The sequence below is a fragment of the Octodon degus genome, unplaced genomic scaffold, assembly GCF_000260255.1.
Source record: "Octodon degus isolate 3935 unplaced genomic scaffold, OctDeg1.0 scaffold00032, whole genome shotgun sequence".
In the NCBI taxonomy this organism is placed as follows: Eukaryota; Metazoa; Chordata; class Mammalia; order Rodentia; family Octodontidae; genus Octodon; species Octodon degus.
Window position 1 is genome coordinate 1,814,354 of NW_004524608.1, and position 19,340 is coordinate 1,833,693.

Consider the following 19,340-nt stretch of genomic DNA (forward strand, 5'->3'; position numbering starts at 1 on the left):
GCTAGCCAGGTGCCCTTATGTGAAAGTATTAACTCTTTTGGTATTTCATGTTCTGCAAGCACCTAGAGCTACGCTGAGGCATAGTTGGTCTTCAGTAAGAGTTTGATTTGATTTAAGGCTATTTATGAGCATTTTATAAGATAACTTGCAGGAAGTAGGGTACATTGTCTCCATCAAGTTCCCCCTTGTTGCAAAATGAAAATACCTTTGCCAACTATGTAATTTTTCCTTTTTTATTTTATTTTATTTTATTTTATTTTATTTTTTACAGAAAAGGAAGTGAATGAATTGATGGAAGAACTGTTTGAAACTGTGAGTAATGATACTTGAGTGAGATCATGTGATGAAAATAGATTTTCAGCAAGCTAGGTCCTTTGATTTGGGATGCTCTTTCTATAAAGGCGGTTTACCTGAGACATTCCACTTTTAGTCCACCCAGTAGAAAATACAGTAGCAAGAAAATTTTGTGAGGTGGGAAACTCTTGATTATTTATTTAGTAGTTTCTTCCTAGTGAGATTCTCTCTGCAAACTTGTGCTGTCCTCTCCCACTATCATTTGGTTCATACCTAGATTGTAAACCAGCTTTAGAGTTCTCTGTGTTCAAGGACTGCCTTTCTCATAAAGTTGTCTCTTTAAAGATATTTCTAAGAGAATAGTTGTTTTGAGTTAACAAGTCAGTCCTCACTATTATAAAATGGCTAGTTGAATAAATAAATAAATTGGCTAGTTGAGATTTTTTTTCTTGGCATAATAGTCATCTCATGTGCAGAGTTCTGGGAGTTCTGAAGTGCAAACTCTGGTGGTAGCATGATAAAATCCTGTAATCTATAGTTCTCATTTACCCATGTTGCTGTGGGAGTGGCTTACAGAGGCTGGTTCCCCAGGAAACCCTCCTTTTCTTTGCCTACAGTTCCAGGATGAGATGGGATTTTCAAACATGGAGGATGATGGCCCAGAGGAAGAAGAACGTGTAGCTGAGTCTCGGCCTAATTTTAACACCCCTCAAGCCTTACGGTATGTATGCTGGCAACAGACCTTAAGACTTAAAATGGAGGAAGTGTGTATTTCTGAAAAAGTTTTTGGAAATCACATTGAACAGTTTCTTATCCTCAGCTGTCTTCTGTTAGTCTGTAAGGATGCACAGGTCTGGAGAGAGTTAGGTGGTAAGTGAAAAATCTCCTTGTTTAGGGGCAGTACAGCAAAAGACTAAGCTGTATCTGTTTGGGAAAGGAGAAATAACAGCAGCTGGCATCCAATCACAGCTTCTCCAGGAGAGTGGTGCTGGAGAGGTAAATAGGACTCTGTGGCCAGCCACAGAAACTACCCTAAATTATAACTTTTATGTCACTTCCATTTTTCTTATTGCCATTTACATCTGGTAGATGGGACTGAAAGTTTGTTAGTCACCTTGGTATTAATCCTTGGTATTAATTGAACCTAGGGGCCAGGGAGATGGCTCAGTAGAATACGTGCTTCCCTGGCAAGCACAAGGGCCTGAGTTCAATCCCTGGTTCTGCCAAAAGAAAAAAAAAAAAAAAAAGTGCAAATAATTGCATAAACTATGTAATGCTTATAGTAATGGCCCAGAAACTGCCAGTGTCTCTACTGACCTTTACATGCTAAGGTGGTACTTGGTTTTGCAGTACTGTGGATTGAACATAGGCACTTCACACTGAGATACCCCAGCTCTCTTTATTTTTGATTTGAGACAGGGTGTTGCTGAGTTGTCTTGGTTAGGCTCAAACTTGCCTTCTTCCTGTGTCAGTCTCCTCTAGAGTACTGGGATTAAAGGCATGCACCACAGGTGTGTGTCACTGTGTCTGCCTTAAATTGGCACTCATCAAACCCCTAGAAAGTAGACATTTTCCTTTTCCTTTCTCTCTCCTGCTCCCTCTCTCTCCCTCTCCCTCTCCCTCTCCCTCTCCCTGTCTCTCTCTCTCTCTCTTGCTCTCGCTCTCTTGTTCTCTCTCTCTTTGTTTCTTCTTTGGTATAGCGTCTTGCTGTGCAGCTTAGGCTCGTAGTGATCCTCCTGTCTCAGCCTGTCCAGCACTGGGATCATAGGTGTTTCCCACCACACCCAGTTTCAGTGGCCAGCATAGCATGCCCAGGGTTCCAAGGCTGGCATGGCATGCGGTACTGGCGATCAAACCTGGGACCTTACACTTGCCAAGCAGGTGCTTAGACTACTGCGCTGTCTCCCCAGCCCTCCTCTTTTTTTGTGATGGATTTGGATCCCTTTTCATTTCTTCTTTTTTTCCCCCTCCTTCCTCCTTTCTCTTCCCCTTCCTGTACTAGGGATTGATCCCAGGGCCTTCACACTAACCTACATTCACAGCCCTTTTTATTTTTCATTTTGAGACATGGTCTTGGGAAATTGCTAAGTTAACCAGGCTGCGTTTGAACTTCTGGCCTGCCTGCTCCTGCTATTGATCTGTACTTCAGTCTGTTGCTGTGTGTTGTCAGTGGAAGTGTATAGCTTGGATGTGATACTGGACATTGGGTCCTCTGACCCAGTAATAAATAAAAATTAAAACTAGGCTAAAAATTGTGAGAAGGGAAGCAAAGCTTTAATTGTAAAGTAAGAGAAAATGGAGAAGGGACTTCAGTTTAAACAGAAGAACTGAAGAGGAAGCATGGCATTGATGAGAAGATCAATGAAGTTGGTCTGTTACAAAGGGAATAGGGCCAGCTTTTTTCTTTTTCTTCTTTTTTTTTGGTGGAACCGGGGATTGAACTCAGGCCCTTGCACTTGCCAGGGAAGCACTTATTCCACTGAGCCATCTCCCTGGCCCTTTTTTCTATTTCTTGTTTGTTTTGGTTTTGAATTTTGGTGTTTGTTTTTTTTTGTGTGTGTGTGGAACCGGGGATTGAACTCAGGCCCTTGCACTTTCCAGGGAAGCGCTTATTCCACTGAGCCATCTCCCCAGCCCCCTATAATAATTACTTTTATAGCCTAAGTACTTTTTTTTTTTTTTTTTTATAACCAGGGATTGAACTCAGGCTCTTGCTCTTGCCGGGCAAGCGCTTATTCTACTGAGCCATCTCCCAGCCCAAAGTTTGGTTTTTGAGATAGGTTTACCCAGTATAGTTCAGACTGCCTTGAACTCATTATGTAGCCCAGACTGGCCTCAAAATCATAGCAGTCCTCCTCCTCAGTCTCTCAAGTGCTGGGATTACTGGCATGAGCTGCCATGCTCAGCTAAGGGACAGACCTTTTTTTCACGGTACTGGGGATTGAACTCAGGACCCTGCACTTGCCAGGCAAGCACTTATTCTACTGAGCTATCTCCCCAACTCTAAGGGACAAACTTTTATGTGATTGTATTCATTCATGAGTATGAAGTTTCTTAGAAATTTTCTTTTCTACTTGAAAGGATTTCATTTTATAAGATACTGTTCAGTGCTTTTCCTTAAAGACATCATGGTGCGTGCCCTCCCATTCCCCCCATAGCATACCAGTAGTTAAGAGTAGCAGGATAAGGAAGGATACATTCCATACAGTGTTAGTAAAAAGATAATGTTTTCATCTTCAGTGGGCAGAAAGTCATGAGTGAGTTAAGGGTCTAGACACCCTCTGTCTCTTCTTTTTTTTGGTGGAACTGGGGATTGAACTCAGGACCTTGCACTTGCCAGGGAAGCACTTATTCCATTGAGCCATCTCCCCGGCCCCTGTGTCTCTTCTTGTGAAGTTTCCTATTCTGGTTCAGTGTGGCCAGAGGTCGGGGAACAGCAGAGGTAACAGCCCTACAGCCTCTTGGAAGTGCTGTGTTTTAAGGTAGCAACAGTACCTAGGAATGCAGGTTGGGATTCATTAGGAAATAAGACTTTCAGAGACTATTTTGGTGATGATGACAAGCTACACTAATGAATGTGTACAAATTACAAATATCTATCAGACTCTATTTTAACAAGTATCATAATAACCACCCCAGAAATCTCAAGATCATTGAGGTAAGGTTTCAATCCACCTACTTCCAATCATAGAGCCAAGTTCTGGCTTAGAAGAATGTAAGAATTTTTTGGGGGGATGTATTATTATGGGATTTGATCTATAAATACATTTTAGTTCTAATCAACTCTGTATATAGTTTTTCAAATTTGGAAATTACAGAACTACTTTTATTTTATTTTATGACGGAACTGGGGATTGAACTCAAGCCCTTGCACTTGCTGGAATCGCTTATTCCACTGAGCCATCTTCCCAGCCCCCTACAGAACTACTTTTAAAATTCCTGTTAGAGCTGGGGTAGTGATACATACTTGGGTGCCTGAGGCAGGAGGATCACCGTGAGTTTGAACTGTATATATAGCAAGATCCTGTTTAAGAAAAACCAACACAAAAATTTCTGTTAGAATTTAGGTATTTTCTTATACTCTGTAGATTACTTGGGCTGCTACTGTTTCTCTTTCAGTTACAAATGGAAACCTGGTTTAATCTCATTTTTGGGGAGGATACTGAAGATTATCGAACCCAGGGCTTTCCCAATGAATTATATCCATCCCACTTTATTTTTTATTTTAAGATAGGACCTCATTAATTTGCTAAATTGTCCAGGCTGGGGTTGATTTGAAATCCTCTTACCTGAGCCTTCAGAAGTCCTGGAGCTATAGATGTGTACCAGCATCCCCAGCTGTCATCTGTGTCATCATGCTTTTGCTCTTTTGTTTTGGGTGATACTAGCACGGATAATCAGAATGTTTTGGTTCTTAGGTCATACAGTTTTGCCTAAATCTGCAGTACATACTAGGAAATGCTGTGCAAGGAAGCATTGTCTGCATCTCCTGGAATGTTAAAAAGGGTTATCATTATCTGGGCGTAGTGGTTCATGCCTGCAATCCCACACTCTAGTAGTTTGAGACAGGAGGATTGCTGCAGGTTTCAGGCTAGCCTGGGCTACACAGTGAGTTTGCATAGCGAACTATAGACCATGTCTCAAAAACAACACCACATTGGACATGATGACCTATACCTGTAGTCCCAGCACTTGGGAGGCTGAGGGAGGACCATCACGACAAGGAATTTACAACAAAGAATTTAAGGCCAGCCTGGGCTGCATGGTGAGTTCCAGGCCAGCCTCAACTGTACAGCAAGTTCCTGTCTCAAAAACAACAAATAAATGGGCTAGCAGTTTAGCTCAGTGGAATAAGTGCTTGCTTAGGTAAACTCAGGGGTCAGGGTTCAATCCCTGGCACTGCATGCTGTGTCAGACCCACTGAGCTAGGATAGAGTCTGGGCGTGGTGGTGCATGCCTGTAATCCCAGCACTAGGGAGGCAGAAATCAAGAGGATCACTACAAGTATGAGGTGTATAGTGAGTGAGGCCCTGCACAAAAGAAAACAACAACAGAGGTTATCATTTAACCATTACTATACTACAGAAAACTGTAAATATGCTAACCTGTAATCGTAGCTATGTCCACATGTTTTTTCTTCTGACTATATAGGTTATCAATATGTGCTTAATCATTTGTCTTTTGTTTATCTTTTACTTAATAACTCACATGCTAGGATCAGGAGTTGTAATACATACCCGTAATCCCAGCATTCTAAGAGGCTGAGGTAGGAGAACACCGAGTTGAACACCTATTTGGTCAATATGGGAATGTAGTGAGACCCTGTCTCAAAAAAGAAAAGAAAAGAAAAAAAAAAAAAATACTAGTGCTAGGTATTTAGGTTCTGAGGAATAGTTGTGAAACGAAGGTTAGGAAATTTGAGGGGGAATTCAAAAAGCCAAAAGAAGGTATTTTCATGGAGGATAGTATAATAATAAGTGAATCAACTTCTCAATTCTGTTCATCTAATATACCATATATTTTGACTTATTTCCTTCTTTATTTCTCCAAGGACCTGGAGTTTGTAAGAAAGGAAAGCAAGGAAGCTGAGTGAAAAGAGAAATAGGAGAAGCTGGACTTAGGATAGGAGTGGCAGGAAAATTAAGAGACCAAAAGCTTTATCTTTAGAAGACTTTGTATTGCTGTTAAGAACAAACCGTAGAGGGCCAGTAAGATAGCCCAATATCTCAGCAGAATAAGTGCCTACTTAAGCAAGCAGAGGGACTGGGATTTGATCCCTGGCCCTGCCCTCAGCCGTGCTGAGCCGGCCACCAATGCAGACCTGGAGTGCTGGTGCACATCTATAATCCTAGTGCTGGGGAGAATAAGACAGGAAGATCACCATGAGTCCGAGCTGCATAGTGAGACCCTATACCAAATACATTAAAAAGGGCTGGGGAGATGGCTCAGTAGAATAAGCGCTTGCCTGGCAAGCACAAGGGCCTGAGTTCAATCCCCGGTTCCGCAAAAAATAAATAAATAAATAAATAAATAAATAAATAAACAAATCAGAGTAATGTGGGTATAGTTGATTTGAGCATGAGTTCTCACAAGCTCCTTCATTGCTCTGTTAATCTGATATTGCTCTACTCGTAGATTTTGTTTAACTTTCTCTACACATACATTGTTTAGAAGAGTAATTATGGAACAATAGGATGGAGTCTAACTCAAAATCATTTTACTTGTTTTTATTTTCTCCTGGTGCTGGGGATCGTACCCAGGGCCTTGCACATGTTAGACAAGTGCTCTGCCCCTGAGCTATATTCCCAGCCCCAGAATCATTTTATTCTAACAACTTTGGGGAAATGAGTATTTGATTAAGGAGTTTGTTTGCAGAAGTGGGATTTGAGGATTAGCAGCAAATAGGTCTTGTCTGTGTACCATTAGAACAAATTGGAAGTGTTGTGAACCTGGGGAAATGTCCATATTCAGTTATCTCCCTGTTGAGGGTAGGTTTGAGGAACCATTGGCTAACTTGCTGAATGAACAACATCGGGCAGTGAAGGAACTACTTGAACAGCTGAAGATGAAGAAATCTTCAGCCAAACAGCAACAGGACATGGAGAAACTTAAGCCTCAGGCTGAGAAAGTTCATCAGACTCTGATTCTAGATGCAGCACAGAGGAAGAGACTCCAGCAGCAGATGCAGCAGGTAAGACTGTCCTTGGTAATGTTAATATTGGATTATCTTGGGGCTAACAGTGATACCCATAATGAGCTGTTCTGTAGGAGTCTGAGTAGCTTATGTAACTGAAACCCAGGGCCATAGGATCTTCACATCAGTTAGAGCTGTGACAGAACATCATGTTTGCGGCCTTATGATTCACCATAAGGACTCTTAGGAGTATTAAGAATTAGAGATTTCATAGAGTCCTTAGAAATATGTTCTGAAATAGCCTAAGCTGTAATAGAGTTTTTATTGGTCATTCTGGTTGGAGGTTAAACATTCTGTGGTTTTTATTTTGCTTAAGGAAATATAACCTGAAAAATAGGGATGGCCAAATAACTCAGCAGATTAAAGCGCCTGCAAGCAGGTGCAGGGGCCTGGGGGTTTGATCCTGGGGCATGCTGTGCTGGCCCCACCCCCAGTGCATGCTGAGATGGCAGTTGAGACTGGGCATGGTGGCACACTGGTGGTGATGCGCTTGCTTATAATCTCGGCTCTTGGGAGGCTGTAAACAGGCAGATCACTACAAGTCTGATCTAGTAGTGAGACCCTGAACACCCTGTAGACCCTTCCCTAAAATAAAAAAAAAAAAAAAAAAACTCTGAAAAATTTGTGCCAAGGCTCTCAGAAAATAAAATTAAGTGTGATAATTTGCAAACATCTTTGTAAGTAAGCTCTGTTTATGAAGTGGCGATATCATAACATGTCAATGTTTTCTTTCCCTCTTCAGCATGTTCAACTTTTGACACAAATCCATCTTCTCGCTTCCTCCAACCCCAACCTCAGTTCAGAGGCCAGTACCACCAAGATATTTCTTGTAAGATTCCAATTGTCACTAACATGAAAGAATTGACTGTGAAATTAGCTTAGTGTTCATTTCTCACGTTATTCACTTACTGTAATTTTTTTCCTCCTGGATGTTTTTGGTTGTATGCTTTGTTTTATAGCTTCTTGTAGGCCCAGCCAAATATCTCAATGGATTAAAACACCTGCAAGCAGGCATAAGGGCCAGGGTTTGATCCCTGGCCTGCCATGTAGACTCCGCCCCTGGGGCGTGCTGAGAGGCAAATGAGACTGGGCATGGTGGCATGTGCCTATAATCCCAGCTATTGGGAGGCTGTAAACAGGCGGATCACTATGAGTCTGAGCTAGTAATGAGATCCTGAATACCCTATAGATCCTTCCCTAAAATATTAAAAAAAAATCTATCTATCTATCTATCTATCTATCTATCTATATATATATATCTTCTTGTGTTTATGATTCTATGATAGTATAGTAGTTTTTTTTTTGAAACTTTTAGCCTCAGCCTCCTAAACTGTGATTACAGATGTGTGCTATTGTGCCTTGCCTCAGTTTTTTGAGTACTATCCTTCTCACCCTTTTTCCCCACCTTTTTTTTGTACCAGGGCTCAAACTCTGCACCTTACACGTGTAGGCAGGCACTTAGGCTGCTGAAGTATCTGTCCCCACCCCACCACTTTTTTTTTTTTTTAAATTGAACTCAGGAAATTTGCACTGAACTACATCCCCAGCACTATTTTATTTTTTATTTTGAGATTTGGTCCTGCTAAGTTATTAAGTTGCCCATCTTGTGATAGTTGGGACAGTCCTCCTGCCTCAGGCTTTGGAGTGCTGGGATGACATGTATGCTGTATGTGCCATCACCCCGACTTCTTGTATTTTTGGTATTGCACGTTTGTTTTTTTTTCAGTATTGACCATTGAATCTAGGGCTTTTGTTTTGTTTTTGTACCAGGGATTGAACTCAGGACCTTGGGTTTGCCAGGCAGGTGCTTGTGCCCCTGAGCTATATTCCTAGTCCCTTTTCCATCTTTTTTGAGACAGGATTTCATAATGCAATTCAGGCTGACCTCAAACTCACAGTGATCCTACTACTTCAGCCTCCTGAGAGCTGAAACCCAGGCCTTTCTGATGGAGCTATATGCCCAGCTATTTTTAAATTTTGAGACAGAGTCTTACTAAGTTGCTGCACTACCCATGTTGAGTTCAAACTTGTGACTCTTCTGTTTTAATCTTCTCGAATATTGGGATTACAAGCATGCATTATTACACTTAACTTGGTACTGCTGATTTATAGATGTTGAATTCATTATTAGTTCATTGAGCTCCATAGTAATATTTTCTGTATAGAATTAATTTTTTTTGTGACATTTGGAAGTAGTATATGGGCTTTCCTTTTTTTTTTTTTTTTCCTTTCTTTTTTTTCTTTGATTGGGTCTTATTATGTAGTCCAGGCTAGCCTTCAATTCGCTATATAGCCCATGCTGGCCTGGAACTTGGAGGCAGTTATTCTATCTGGGATTACAAGCATGCAATGCCTGTAAAGGCTTCTAAATTTAAAATTGGATACACATGTGTGTCTGCCCCGGCCCCCAAGCAAGCTGAGCTAGCAAATAAGTCCAGCTGTGGTGACGCATGCCTGAAATCCCAGGGCTAGGAAGGCTGAAAACAGGAGGATCACAAGTCCGAGCTGCATAGTGAGATCCTGTACCAAGTACATAAATAAAAAAACAAAAAAAAAATTAAAATTAAAAAAAAACCTCATTACAAATTGCCCCTAAACTTTTAGATGGGTAAAATGGTAATACCTACTTCTTAGGTTTATCACTTTGGAATTTGAATAGTATGTTTGTTTGCTAATTCTCCAAGCTTCCGTTATGGGCAGCAAAGTGTATTCACCTCTTAACTGTGTTAGAGGATCTTGAGGAGAATGTTCTCAGTGTTACTCAGAGAAATCTTTACAAACAGTGGTTCTCATTTTTGAGAACCTCAATTTTACTTTTGGAGCTAGTTTGGCCGTATCTACAAGGCTGAAGGATACTCAGTCTGAGAAAAATGAACATATTAGATAATCCCTGAGACTCTGAGGACTCAGCCAAAAGAAGTTTCAGTGGAATAATGTGACTTATGACAGGCTGCATTTTTCTGTCTGCTTTGTTCTGTAGTAAGAAGGACAAATTCTCATTCTGAGGTTCAGAATTATTCTTAGATTGCTTTTTTGTACTGTCTTCCCAGAAAGAGCTGGGGACCTTTGCTCAGAGCTCCACTGCCCTTCACCATCAGTCCAACCCTACGTTTCAGACCTTGTTCCAGCCCTGTAACTTGATGGGAGCCATGCAGCTGATCGAGGACTTCAGCACACATATCAGCATTGACTGGAGCCCCCCAAAACCTGTGCGCAAGAATGGTAGGGAACAGAGGTGTCAATCTCAAGTTTTCTGTTGTAGTGAAAGATGGAGTCTTAGATGGATACTTTCCTAGGAGAGCAGGACACAGGAGATTTATCTGTCTTTTGTCCTGTCTTTGTACTCTTTGATTTTTAGAATTGCACGATAAAATAAATAAAAAGAAAAAAAGAATGGCACAGTAACAGTGCTCAGAGAAGGGAGGCATAGAGGGTGTTGGCAGATTATGGGGCTATTGTAGGACTAGAAATATGGATGAATTGCTGAGAATTACTTAAATGATGTGTGTATTGTATCAAGACAAACTGGGATCTGGTAAAGGTGAAAGTCTAACAGGAAAATTTGTCAAATTAGTTTTTTTTGTATTTTTTTGCGGAATCAGGGATTGAACTTGGGTCCTTGCACTTGCCAGGCAAGCATTTATTCTACTGAGCCATCTCCCCAGCCCCAGCAATAATCTTTTATTTTTTTAAAGATAACAGTCTCATTGTATTGCTTATGCTCACCCTAAGTTTTTAGTCTTGTAGTCCTTTTGGCTCAGCCTCATGGAAGGCTGGTGCTAGAGACATGTGCCATCATGTCCAGCTTCAGCTGTAGCCATGTTTAAATTTTATTTTGTGATGGGTCTCCTGAGTTCCTGAGACGGTCTTGGACTTGTGATCTTCCTGCTTTAGCCATGCTGTCTGAGATTAGCAGCATACGCCAGTACTATTAGTGTTTTTTAAGAAAATATTTGTTATGCTCTGTATAGCCAAGTATATGCTTCTGATTTATCTCCTAATTTAGGAAATTAGTTGTAATTTGTTCTGGATTTTGGTTTGTATGTGGATTTGATTTTAAACTCCTGAATCTTGTAGTTAAATTCATTATAGTTGAATTTACATTCATTATATCATAGACACAGATCTCTAAGCTGCTTTTTATAGTTTGTAATGAAAACTTAAAACCAAAATATAGTTGTAACTTCTACGCCTAGTGTCCTGTGTTTTCTCCTAGGCATATAAAAATAACACATATATGTAGAAAGGGAGAGGTGCTAGATTTGAGAAGCTTAGAGCTAAAGACACAAATGAATGATACTGAATTTTTTCATGCCCTTTATGATTTTTTTGTTTCCAACCTAGGAGTCTGAGAAAACTTCAAAAGTTAAGTAAGAATCAAATAAAAATAAAATTTGGACTGCCAGATTTGTGGAGATTAGAGAAGTTGGAATCTTTTCTTTCTTTCTTTTTTGATACTGGGAATCAAACTTAGTACTTTGCACTTGCAAGGCAGGTGCTGTGCTGCTGAGCTATCAGTACCCAGCCACAAGAAGTTGAAAGCTCATCCTGAAAAAAGCATTTTTTTTTTTTTGTGGGTGGGGGGTACCAGGATTGAACTCAAGCTCTTGCTCTTGCTAGGGAAGTGCTTATTCCACTGAGCCATCTCCCTGGCCCCTAAAAAAGCATTTTTGAAGGTCTCTTATTTTTCAAGGATTTAAAGGGGGAAGGAGAAAAAAAAAAAAAAAATTGAGGATACATTTTGTGCCAGGCATTAGGAGGTGTTTTGTATTTGTTAATATGTGTGTTAAGCATTCCACACAGGAAAGAATAAAATAACTTTTATTGAGATTGAATGAAGCTGCTTTTAGGGGTACCTCAGGTTGAGAAACTGGAAACTGACTGAGAATGGGTGAGTGGGAGGGGTTTAAGTCAGATAAACTGCATCTAAACAGAAATGCATTCAAAAGCTTTTGTGAACTCTTTTTAGTCCAAGTATTGCACTTAGCAGAGATGTTTTTTCTTACAGTGTATGAGTTTTCCTGTTTGCCAAAGCAAGTTGCTTGGATCCTAGCCACAAGTAAAGTGTTTATGTACCCAGAACTACTTCCAGTGTGTTCCCTGAAGGCAAAGAATCCTCAGGATAAGCTCATCTTCACTAAGGCTGAGGACAAGTAAGTGTTTACAGAAATTGTCTATTAAGTAGCCAAAAATGTGTACAAGAATTATTGTTACTTGAGCCAGTGAGGTAGCTCAGCAGTCTAAAGTGTTTGCTTGGCAAGGGTAAGGACTGGGGTTTGATCCTCAGTAACCACATGTGGTGCTGGCCCCTCGTGCGCTGAACTGACCTAGATCAGGCATGGTAGTGCATGCCTATAATTCCAGCACTGGGGAGGCTAAAAATAGGAGGATCACTGTAGAGTCTGAGCTGCATAGTAAGATCCTGTACCAAATATATTTTTTTAAAAAAAAATTACTGGGGCCGGGGAGATGACTCAGTAGAGTAAGTGCTTGCCTGGCAAGCGCAAAGGCCTGAGTTCAATCCTCAGTTTCACCAAAAATAAAAATTAAAAAATAAGAAAAGAATTATTACTACTACTCTTGGCATTGCTGGGGATTGAGCTCAGGACCTTCACCCTGAGATACATCCCCAGTCCTTTTAAGAGTTTCTATGAGGGCTGGTGAGATGGCTCAGTGGTCTAAAGCACCTACTTAGAACAAGCTAAGCAAAGCACAGGGACCACGGTTCAATCCCCCAGCACCACATGCCAGCCAGCCCCACCCCCTGGTGGGCTGAGCTGCCCCCCCCCCAAATAAAAATTAAAAAAAAAAAAAGAGTTTCTATGAGATGGAGTTTCTCTGAGTCACTAAGTTAACCAAGTAAGGCTTGAAGTTGTGATTCTTCTGCCTCAGCCTCCCAGAGTGCTGGGATTATAGGTATAGGCTATTATACCTGGTTAAGTAAGGATTGACGTAGAAAAAGTGGTTTGTAGCATATTGGTAGCTGGGCATGGTAACCCATACCCATAATCCTAGCACTCATAGCTCTTGAGGCTGGAGGATCACCGTGAGTTCAAGGCCAACCTGGAATGTGGATCAAGACTCTCTCAAAAACAGACAGTTGGAAAAAAAAGAAAGGAAAAAGTGAGGAGAGAGGAAAGAAGAAAAGTCTGGGGAGGGGTTTTATTTTTTAATGTTTAGTTAGTTTTTTTAAGACAAAGTCTCACTTTGTAGTACAGGTGGGCCTTGAACTCACTGTGTACCCAGGAAGGGTTTTTAAAGGTGTGGACTAAACTGCAGTGTGCTGCCATTGCTCCTTTCCTAAGTTTGCTAGCTTTGGGACTGAAGCATTTTGAAGGGACTGAGCTTCCTAAACCTCTGATCAGCAAGTACCTGCTAACCTGCAAGACTGCCCATCAGCTAACAGTTAGGATCAAGAACCTCAACCAGAACAGAGCCCCGGACAACATCATCAAGGTGAGCGCCTCCAGAATCTCTGTCCTGCTTTCTGCCCGTGTGGATCGATTTTTCCGCTTCCTCTGAGTGTCAGTGGATGCAAGAGCTCTTGTTTGTAAGACTCATTGCTCCTCCCTGCGCCCTACCCTCATTCCCCTTTTCAAGGACATTTGTCCATTTTGTTTTCTTCTTCCTGTCCATTTGTTTTCCTCTTCCTGTCTTGTGGATAATTTCCTTCAATATGAAATTACTCAAGTCTTACAAGTTTTCACAAATTCTTGGTTTCTTCTAGCCATAGTCTTCTCTTTTTAACTTTGAAAGGGTAAACTGCATTACATTTATGTCTTACTTAAAGCCTTTTTTATTTTATTTTATTTTATTTTTTGGTGGAACCGGGGATTGAACTCAGACCCTTGCGCTTGCCAGGGAAGCGCTTATTCCACTGAGCCATCTCCCCGGCCCCAAAGCCTTTTAATTTAAATAGTAACACAGTATTTAATTTTTGTTGTTGTTGTTGCTATAGGGATTCAACCTAGAGCTGGCACACTGGCACGCAGGCAGCCCTTTTCTTCAATTTTCTTCTTTTCTCCCTGCCGCCCTCTCTCCCTCCCACCTTTCTCTTTTTTCAGTTTTGAGACTGAGTCTCACTGATAGGTTTTTCAGAGGCAGTACAGAGATAGGGAAGATAAAAAGCCTTTATTAACTCCAAAGACCTGGAGAGGATTGAGGGCAGATGGGTCAGGTAGATCCTCTGGCCTGAGACAAAGAAAGCTGGGGCTTTTGTGGACTTTGGCTAGGGGTGGAGTTTGAAGGGGATGTTTCGAAATCTCTGAGGAGCTGATTGGGGTCTTCCCTGAGGTGATGGGAAAGGTGAAAGGAAATTGTACCTTGGGCTGGGTTGGAGAAGGAAGTGGGGAGGTAGTCTCTGGGATGATAAGTTGTTTTAGAGGCTTTAGCCATATTAGATGACCACCATAATAATTCAGCAATTCATACTAGGGCCAGAACCTGCCACTCACTAAGTTGCTAACTTGCCCAGGCTAGGTTCAAACTCCTGCCTCACTCTTCCAAATGTATAGATTTGAAGAGTCAAATAGTTTTGAGGCTTTCTAGAAAAAACATTTTTTCCTCCTGTTTCCTGCTTTTCAAATTTTATTTTTTGGTACTGTGAATCAAACTCATGACCTCATACTTGCCAGGCAGGCACTGTGCCACTGAGCTGGTCCTATTCAAGGTTTATTGGGGGATAATGAGTTTACCTACATGTTCAGGTAGCATGCTTATAGTTGTTCCCCACCTGTTTTTTTGAGACGGGGGTCTCACTGTGTAGTCCATGTGGGCCTTGAACTATGTAGCCCAGGCTAGCCTTGAATTTGTGGTGCTTCTCCAGCCTCAGCCTGCTGAGTGCTGGGATTTTAGGCATGAACTATCACTGGCCCCTTCTAAATGTTTTGGATTTAGCCTTGTTTATTAGCCTTCAGCCATGGGTGTGGGGCTGTTAGCCTTCTCCAATCTAGTTCCTATATCCAGGGTATACAAATAAACATTCTTAAGGCTATAAATGCTCTTCCCAGTATGTTGTTATGTATACTTTTTTTATTTTTATTTTTATTTATTTATTTATTTATTTTGTGTGTGTGTGTGTGTGTGTGTGTGTGTGTGGCCAGCTCAGCCCACCAGGGGGCGGGGCTGGCTGGCATGTAGTGCTGGGGATTGAACCACGGTCCCTGTGCTTTGCTTAGCTTAGCTTGTTCTAAGTAGGTGCTTTAGACCACTGAGCCATCTCACCAGCCCTGTTATGTATACTTTGTCTTTACTGCTGTGCATTTTGTTTCCCTTGGTTGCACTGAGGGGTGTGTATGAATGCTTGGTCTTATTATATACTTCTTGACAGATCAGCAGTAAAGTTTACTTAAATTTAGTATATCTTTCTGTGTTTAATAATTGGAGGTGTGTTGTTGTTTTTAAAGCCCTCTTATTTTTTGAGCTCTGCATCTCATTTACTTAACTCCCTTATCATATTCATTATTATTTTTTTTTTGAGACACACTCTTATTTATTTATTTATTTATTTATTTATTTTTGTGGCCGGCTTAGCCCACCCTGTGGGCAGGGCTGGCGTGGCATGTGGTGCTGAGATGGAACCGCAATCCCTGCACGCTTGCCTAAGCAGATCCTTTAGACTGCTGAGGATGGCCTAGAACTCTCAGCAACAACACTTGCCTCAGCCTTTCAAGTGCTGGGATTACAGGTGTGTGTCATCCTGCCCAGCTACTCGCTTATTCTAGCGGAGCATAAGTAACTGTCTCAGTTACTCTTCTCTTGATGGTGGAACAAATACCGACACCCAAAATGAAGGAAGAAAAGTTTTACTTAGTTCACAGTTACTGGAGGTTTCTGTCCATACGTGGCCGGCTCCAAGGCAGATTGGCAGACGGCAGAGAGCATCAGTTCATAGTGGTAGCAAAGAGCAAGAGGAGCTAAGGCAGCAGTAGTAGCAACAGTGACAACAGAGAGGAGTCTCTGTCTCTCTTATGTAGCATTCAGGCTGTCACCCCAGGCTGGGGGAAGTACTCACACCCATGATCTCAGCAGTACCTAGACCCATAATCCCAGTGGATCATGATTAATCTAGAACCCTAGATGTCCCTGCCCCTTGCATGCATGAGGCTTTGAGGGGAGACAACTAGACACAAACCATAACAGTAACCTTCTGAAGGAGATCACTGAGAAACAAATTTGTACTATTCCTGGTCTTGGAATAACCCTAGTGTCTTCTCTGCACTCCTGAAATGTTAGTGCCCCCCAGTGAATTTATAGTGTGCATTCTCGTGCATGGCCTTGACTTTCTTGTCTTCTGGTGATCTTTACGTCTGTATTTTTAGTCCAGATTTTTCTCTTGAGCTTCAGCTCATTGTAGCTGGCTCCTTAAAGGAATTGTCAACCTGGGTGCCTCCTGAGCCCCAAACTGAACTTCTGCCTTGCTCTGTGTCCTTCTGTTGTTGCTACTGACTTCTACCAAGGGCAGGTGCCCCAGCCCACCTCCCTCATGCCTGACTTTGCTTGATCAGCACCACAGTCTCTAGTCACTCATCCTCAGTGTTTCTGTTTGGTTTTCTATGTATTTCTGGACTTTCTTATTGCTGGGTTCACTCACTGGTGTTTCTCATTCAGACCTCATACCTTCTGCCTTCATATTACCACATTGCCTGGCTCCTCGGTTTTCATTCAGCTTCTATAAATCATAGTGTGAGCAACACTGCTTGGCTGGATATGATGATGATGATGGTGTACTCCTGTAATCTCAGCACTTGAGAGGCTGAAACAGAATTGAGTTGAGGCCACCCAAGCTATATAATGAATTCAAAGCCAAGCTGAACTACATAATGAGAGTCTGTCTGTCTGTCTGTCTGTCTGTGTCTCTCTCTCTCGTGTTTGTTTTGTTTTGTTTTTTTTGAGGCAGGATTGCAGTTGTGAAGCAGGAGCAGATGTAAAAGAAAAGGCCTCTGACCATCTGCCTCCTGTTTCACTTCTTTATATTTCTGGCAACCAGAATAGGAATGGACAGAAGATACTGAATGATTCTAAAATCTTTATTAATTAGGGATTATTTTAATTAGAAATGCACAACATTTAACATCTGGTTGTGTGAGAAAGTGACAGAGATGGATAGACAGAAATAGACTGACAGACAGACAGACTGACAGACTGATCGAGTCCACCCGCCTCATTCTCCAGCCTGACAGAGACAGTATTTCTGGAGTATAACTCGTGCTTTATTTTTTCACGCTCAGTTTTATAAGAAGACCAAACAGTTGCCAGTTCTGTTAAAGTGTTGTGAAGAGGTCCAGCCCCATCAGTGGAAGCCACCTATTGAGAGGGAAGAGCACCGGCTCCCCTTCTGGTTAAAGGTACGACCTCCTCCTCAGAGTCTATGGGAGGCAACTCACTAGAAATGCTGGTGGGAGCTTCAAGGCCACTTGAAGCTTCTTGAGCTTTAGTGGTAGACTACTTCAGAAATCTTCCTTATCCACTCTTCCTCCCTTTCCTGTCCATCCCTCTGGTGATTTTACAACCTTTTCAAATAGTAAGTAGAATGGTAATTTCCTATAGGAAATTCAGAGAAGACTCTTGGAAAGTTCTCTGTTCTCTAGAAAGCCCTAGTCTTTGCCCAGCTCTCACATGAACATGAATGTTCTTATTCCCAACAGGCTAGTCTGCCATCCATCCAGGACGAGCTGAGGCACATAGCTGATAGTGCCAAGGAGGTAGGAAATGTGACTGGGACCACTGAGATCAGTGCAGACCAAGGCCTGGAAAAAGCCAGATCAGAACTGGGGAGTGAGACTCGGTATCCACTGCTGTTGCCCAAGGGAGTAGTGTTGAAGCTGAAGCCTGCTGCTAACCGTTTTCCCAGGAAGACTTGGAGACAGAAACGATCATCAGTTCCTCCAAGCAAAATGGTGATCCGGATCCCTCAGTTGATCCAGCCTGCCACTGTCTTGCAGACTCTTCCTAGGGTCCCTCCGCTGGGGGTCAGTGGTGATGATAGCTTTGAGTCACCTGCAGCACTATCTGCTGTGCCCCCTGAAGTCAGGACCAGCTTTGCTCTGTCTGAGTCCCAGACCCTACTCTCTGCCCCTGTGCCCAAGGTAATGCTGCCCTCACTTGGCCCTTCTAGGTTTCGAAAGCCATGTGTGAGACGGAAACCCTCAAGAAGAAAGGGGGCCAAGACCTTTCCTTGTCCCAAACCTGCCCCCCTGATCCACTCTGCACCTGTTATCTTCACTGTTCCTGCCACTACTGTGAAGGTTGTGAGCCTGGGCAGTGGCTGTAACATGATCCAGCCTGTCAATGCAGCAGTAGCCCCGAGCCCCCAGACCATTCCCATCACCACCCTCCTGGTTAACCCTACATCCTTTCCCTGTCCACTGAGCCAGTCCATTGTGGCTTCCTCCATCCCACCCTTAATCGTTTCTGGCAATTCTGTGAATCTCTCTGTGTCCTCCACTCCTGAAGATAAGGCCCAAGTGAATGTGGACATTGGTTGTCCTTTGACTGAAGGGAAAAATGCCTTTCAAAGCCTGGAACCCAAATTAGAACCACAGGAAGTAACTCCTCTCTGTGCACCTGTCTTCCCCAAAGAGGAGCATGGCCCCAAGCCTCTGGCAAACAGTAGAGAAAGCCAGGTAGGATTGTCAGAAAACAGTGCTGGTGGTCAGACGATTGTGGAAACAGAGGAGGGGAGACAAGGTCTGGAGCCATTGCCTCAACATTTCCAGGGATTTGTGAACTCTTCCCCTGGGGATTTAAAGGAAGGTGTAAAGATGGAACCTGAAGACCCTGGGGAGGTGATCTCCAGTGGGTCCCCTGGGCAGCACATTTGTGATGAAATAAAAAAGGAACAGTTTGTGGAATTGGACACTGGCTCCCCATGGGAGGAGTTGAGCACTGCTAGAGTGTTGAAAAGGCTGGCAGTCCTGCAGAAAGAGGAGAAGAGTCAACCAGCTCACACTTCTTCAGCTTCTCAAGAGCCTTCTCATGAGGGAAATGCAGTCGGGGATGTGAGCAAAGGCTCCCCAAGAACTGCTTCATCTTCCATGGAATCTGAGATGGTCATGAGCAGTCCCCTGGGGAAGCCTGAAGAGACACCCAGTGCTATTCAGTCAGTGGAGACTCCAGCAGCACCAGATGTTGGAGGAGAAAAGGATGGACCCGAGGAAGAGGAAGAGGAGGACTTTGATGACCTCACCCAGGATGAGGAAGATGAGATGTCATCAGCATCCGAGGAGTCTGTGCTTTCTGTGCCTGAGCTCCAGGTAAGAGCTGAGGAGTAGTTTCGAGTATTTTGGGGGTGCAGTAGTATGTTTAACTTACTTATCTGCCATGTATCTCCTTTTTTTTTTTTTTTTTTTTT

The 19,340-nt window shown here is 42.5% G+C and overlaps 2 protein-coding genes across 8 annotated transcripts in view; both read left to right on the forward strand.

Moving 5' to 3' along the window:
- LOC105742007 (heterogeneous nuclear ribonucleoprotein M-like) overlaps positions 1-199 on the forward strand; it is a 2,652-nt gene extending 2,453 nt beyond the window's left edge. The window contains exon 3 of the mRNA XM_012514410.1: positions 141-199. Within this exon, the coding sequence (XP_012369864.1) occupies positions 141-199 (59 nt within the window). The remainder of the gene's footprint in view (positions 1-140) is intronic.
- Gon4l (gon-4 like) overlaps positions 1-19,340 on the forward strand; it is a 91,613-nt gene that overhangs the window by 59,694 nt on the left and 12,579 nt on the right. For 6 of the 7 annotated variants that reach the window (XM_023713572.1, XM_023713576.1, XM_023713574.1 and 3 more), the window contains 9 exons: positions 272-312; positions 912-1,015; positions 6,787-6,985; positions 7,731-7,817; positions 10,039-10,210; positions 11,997-12,141; positions 13,294-13,444; positions 17,218-17,334; positions 17,635-19,242. In XM_023713572.1, the coding sequence (XP_023569340.1) occupies positions 272-312; positions 912-1,015; positions 6,787-6,985; positions 7,731-7,817; positions 10,039-10,210; positions 11,997-12,141; positions 13,294-13,444; positions 17,218-17,334; positions 17,635-19,242 (2,624 nt within the window). The remainder of the gene's footprint in view (positions 1-271; positions 313-911; positions 1,016-6,786; positions 6,986-7,730; positions 7,818-10,038; positions 10,211-11,996; positions 12,142-13,293; positions 13,445-17,217; positions 17,335-17,634; positions 19,243-19,340) is intronic. The other variant, XM_023713575.1, reaches the window with a different exon arrangement.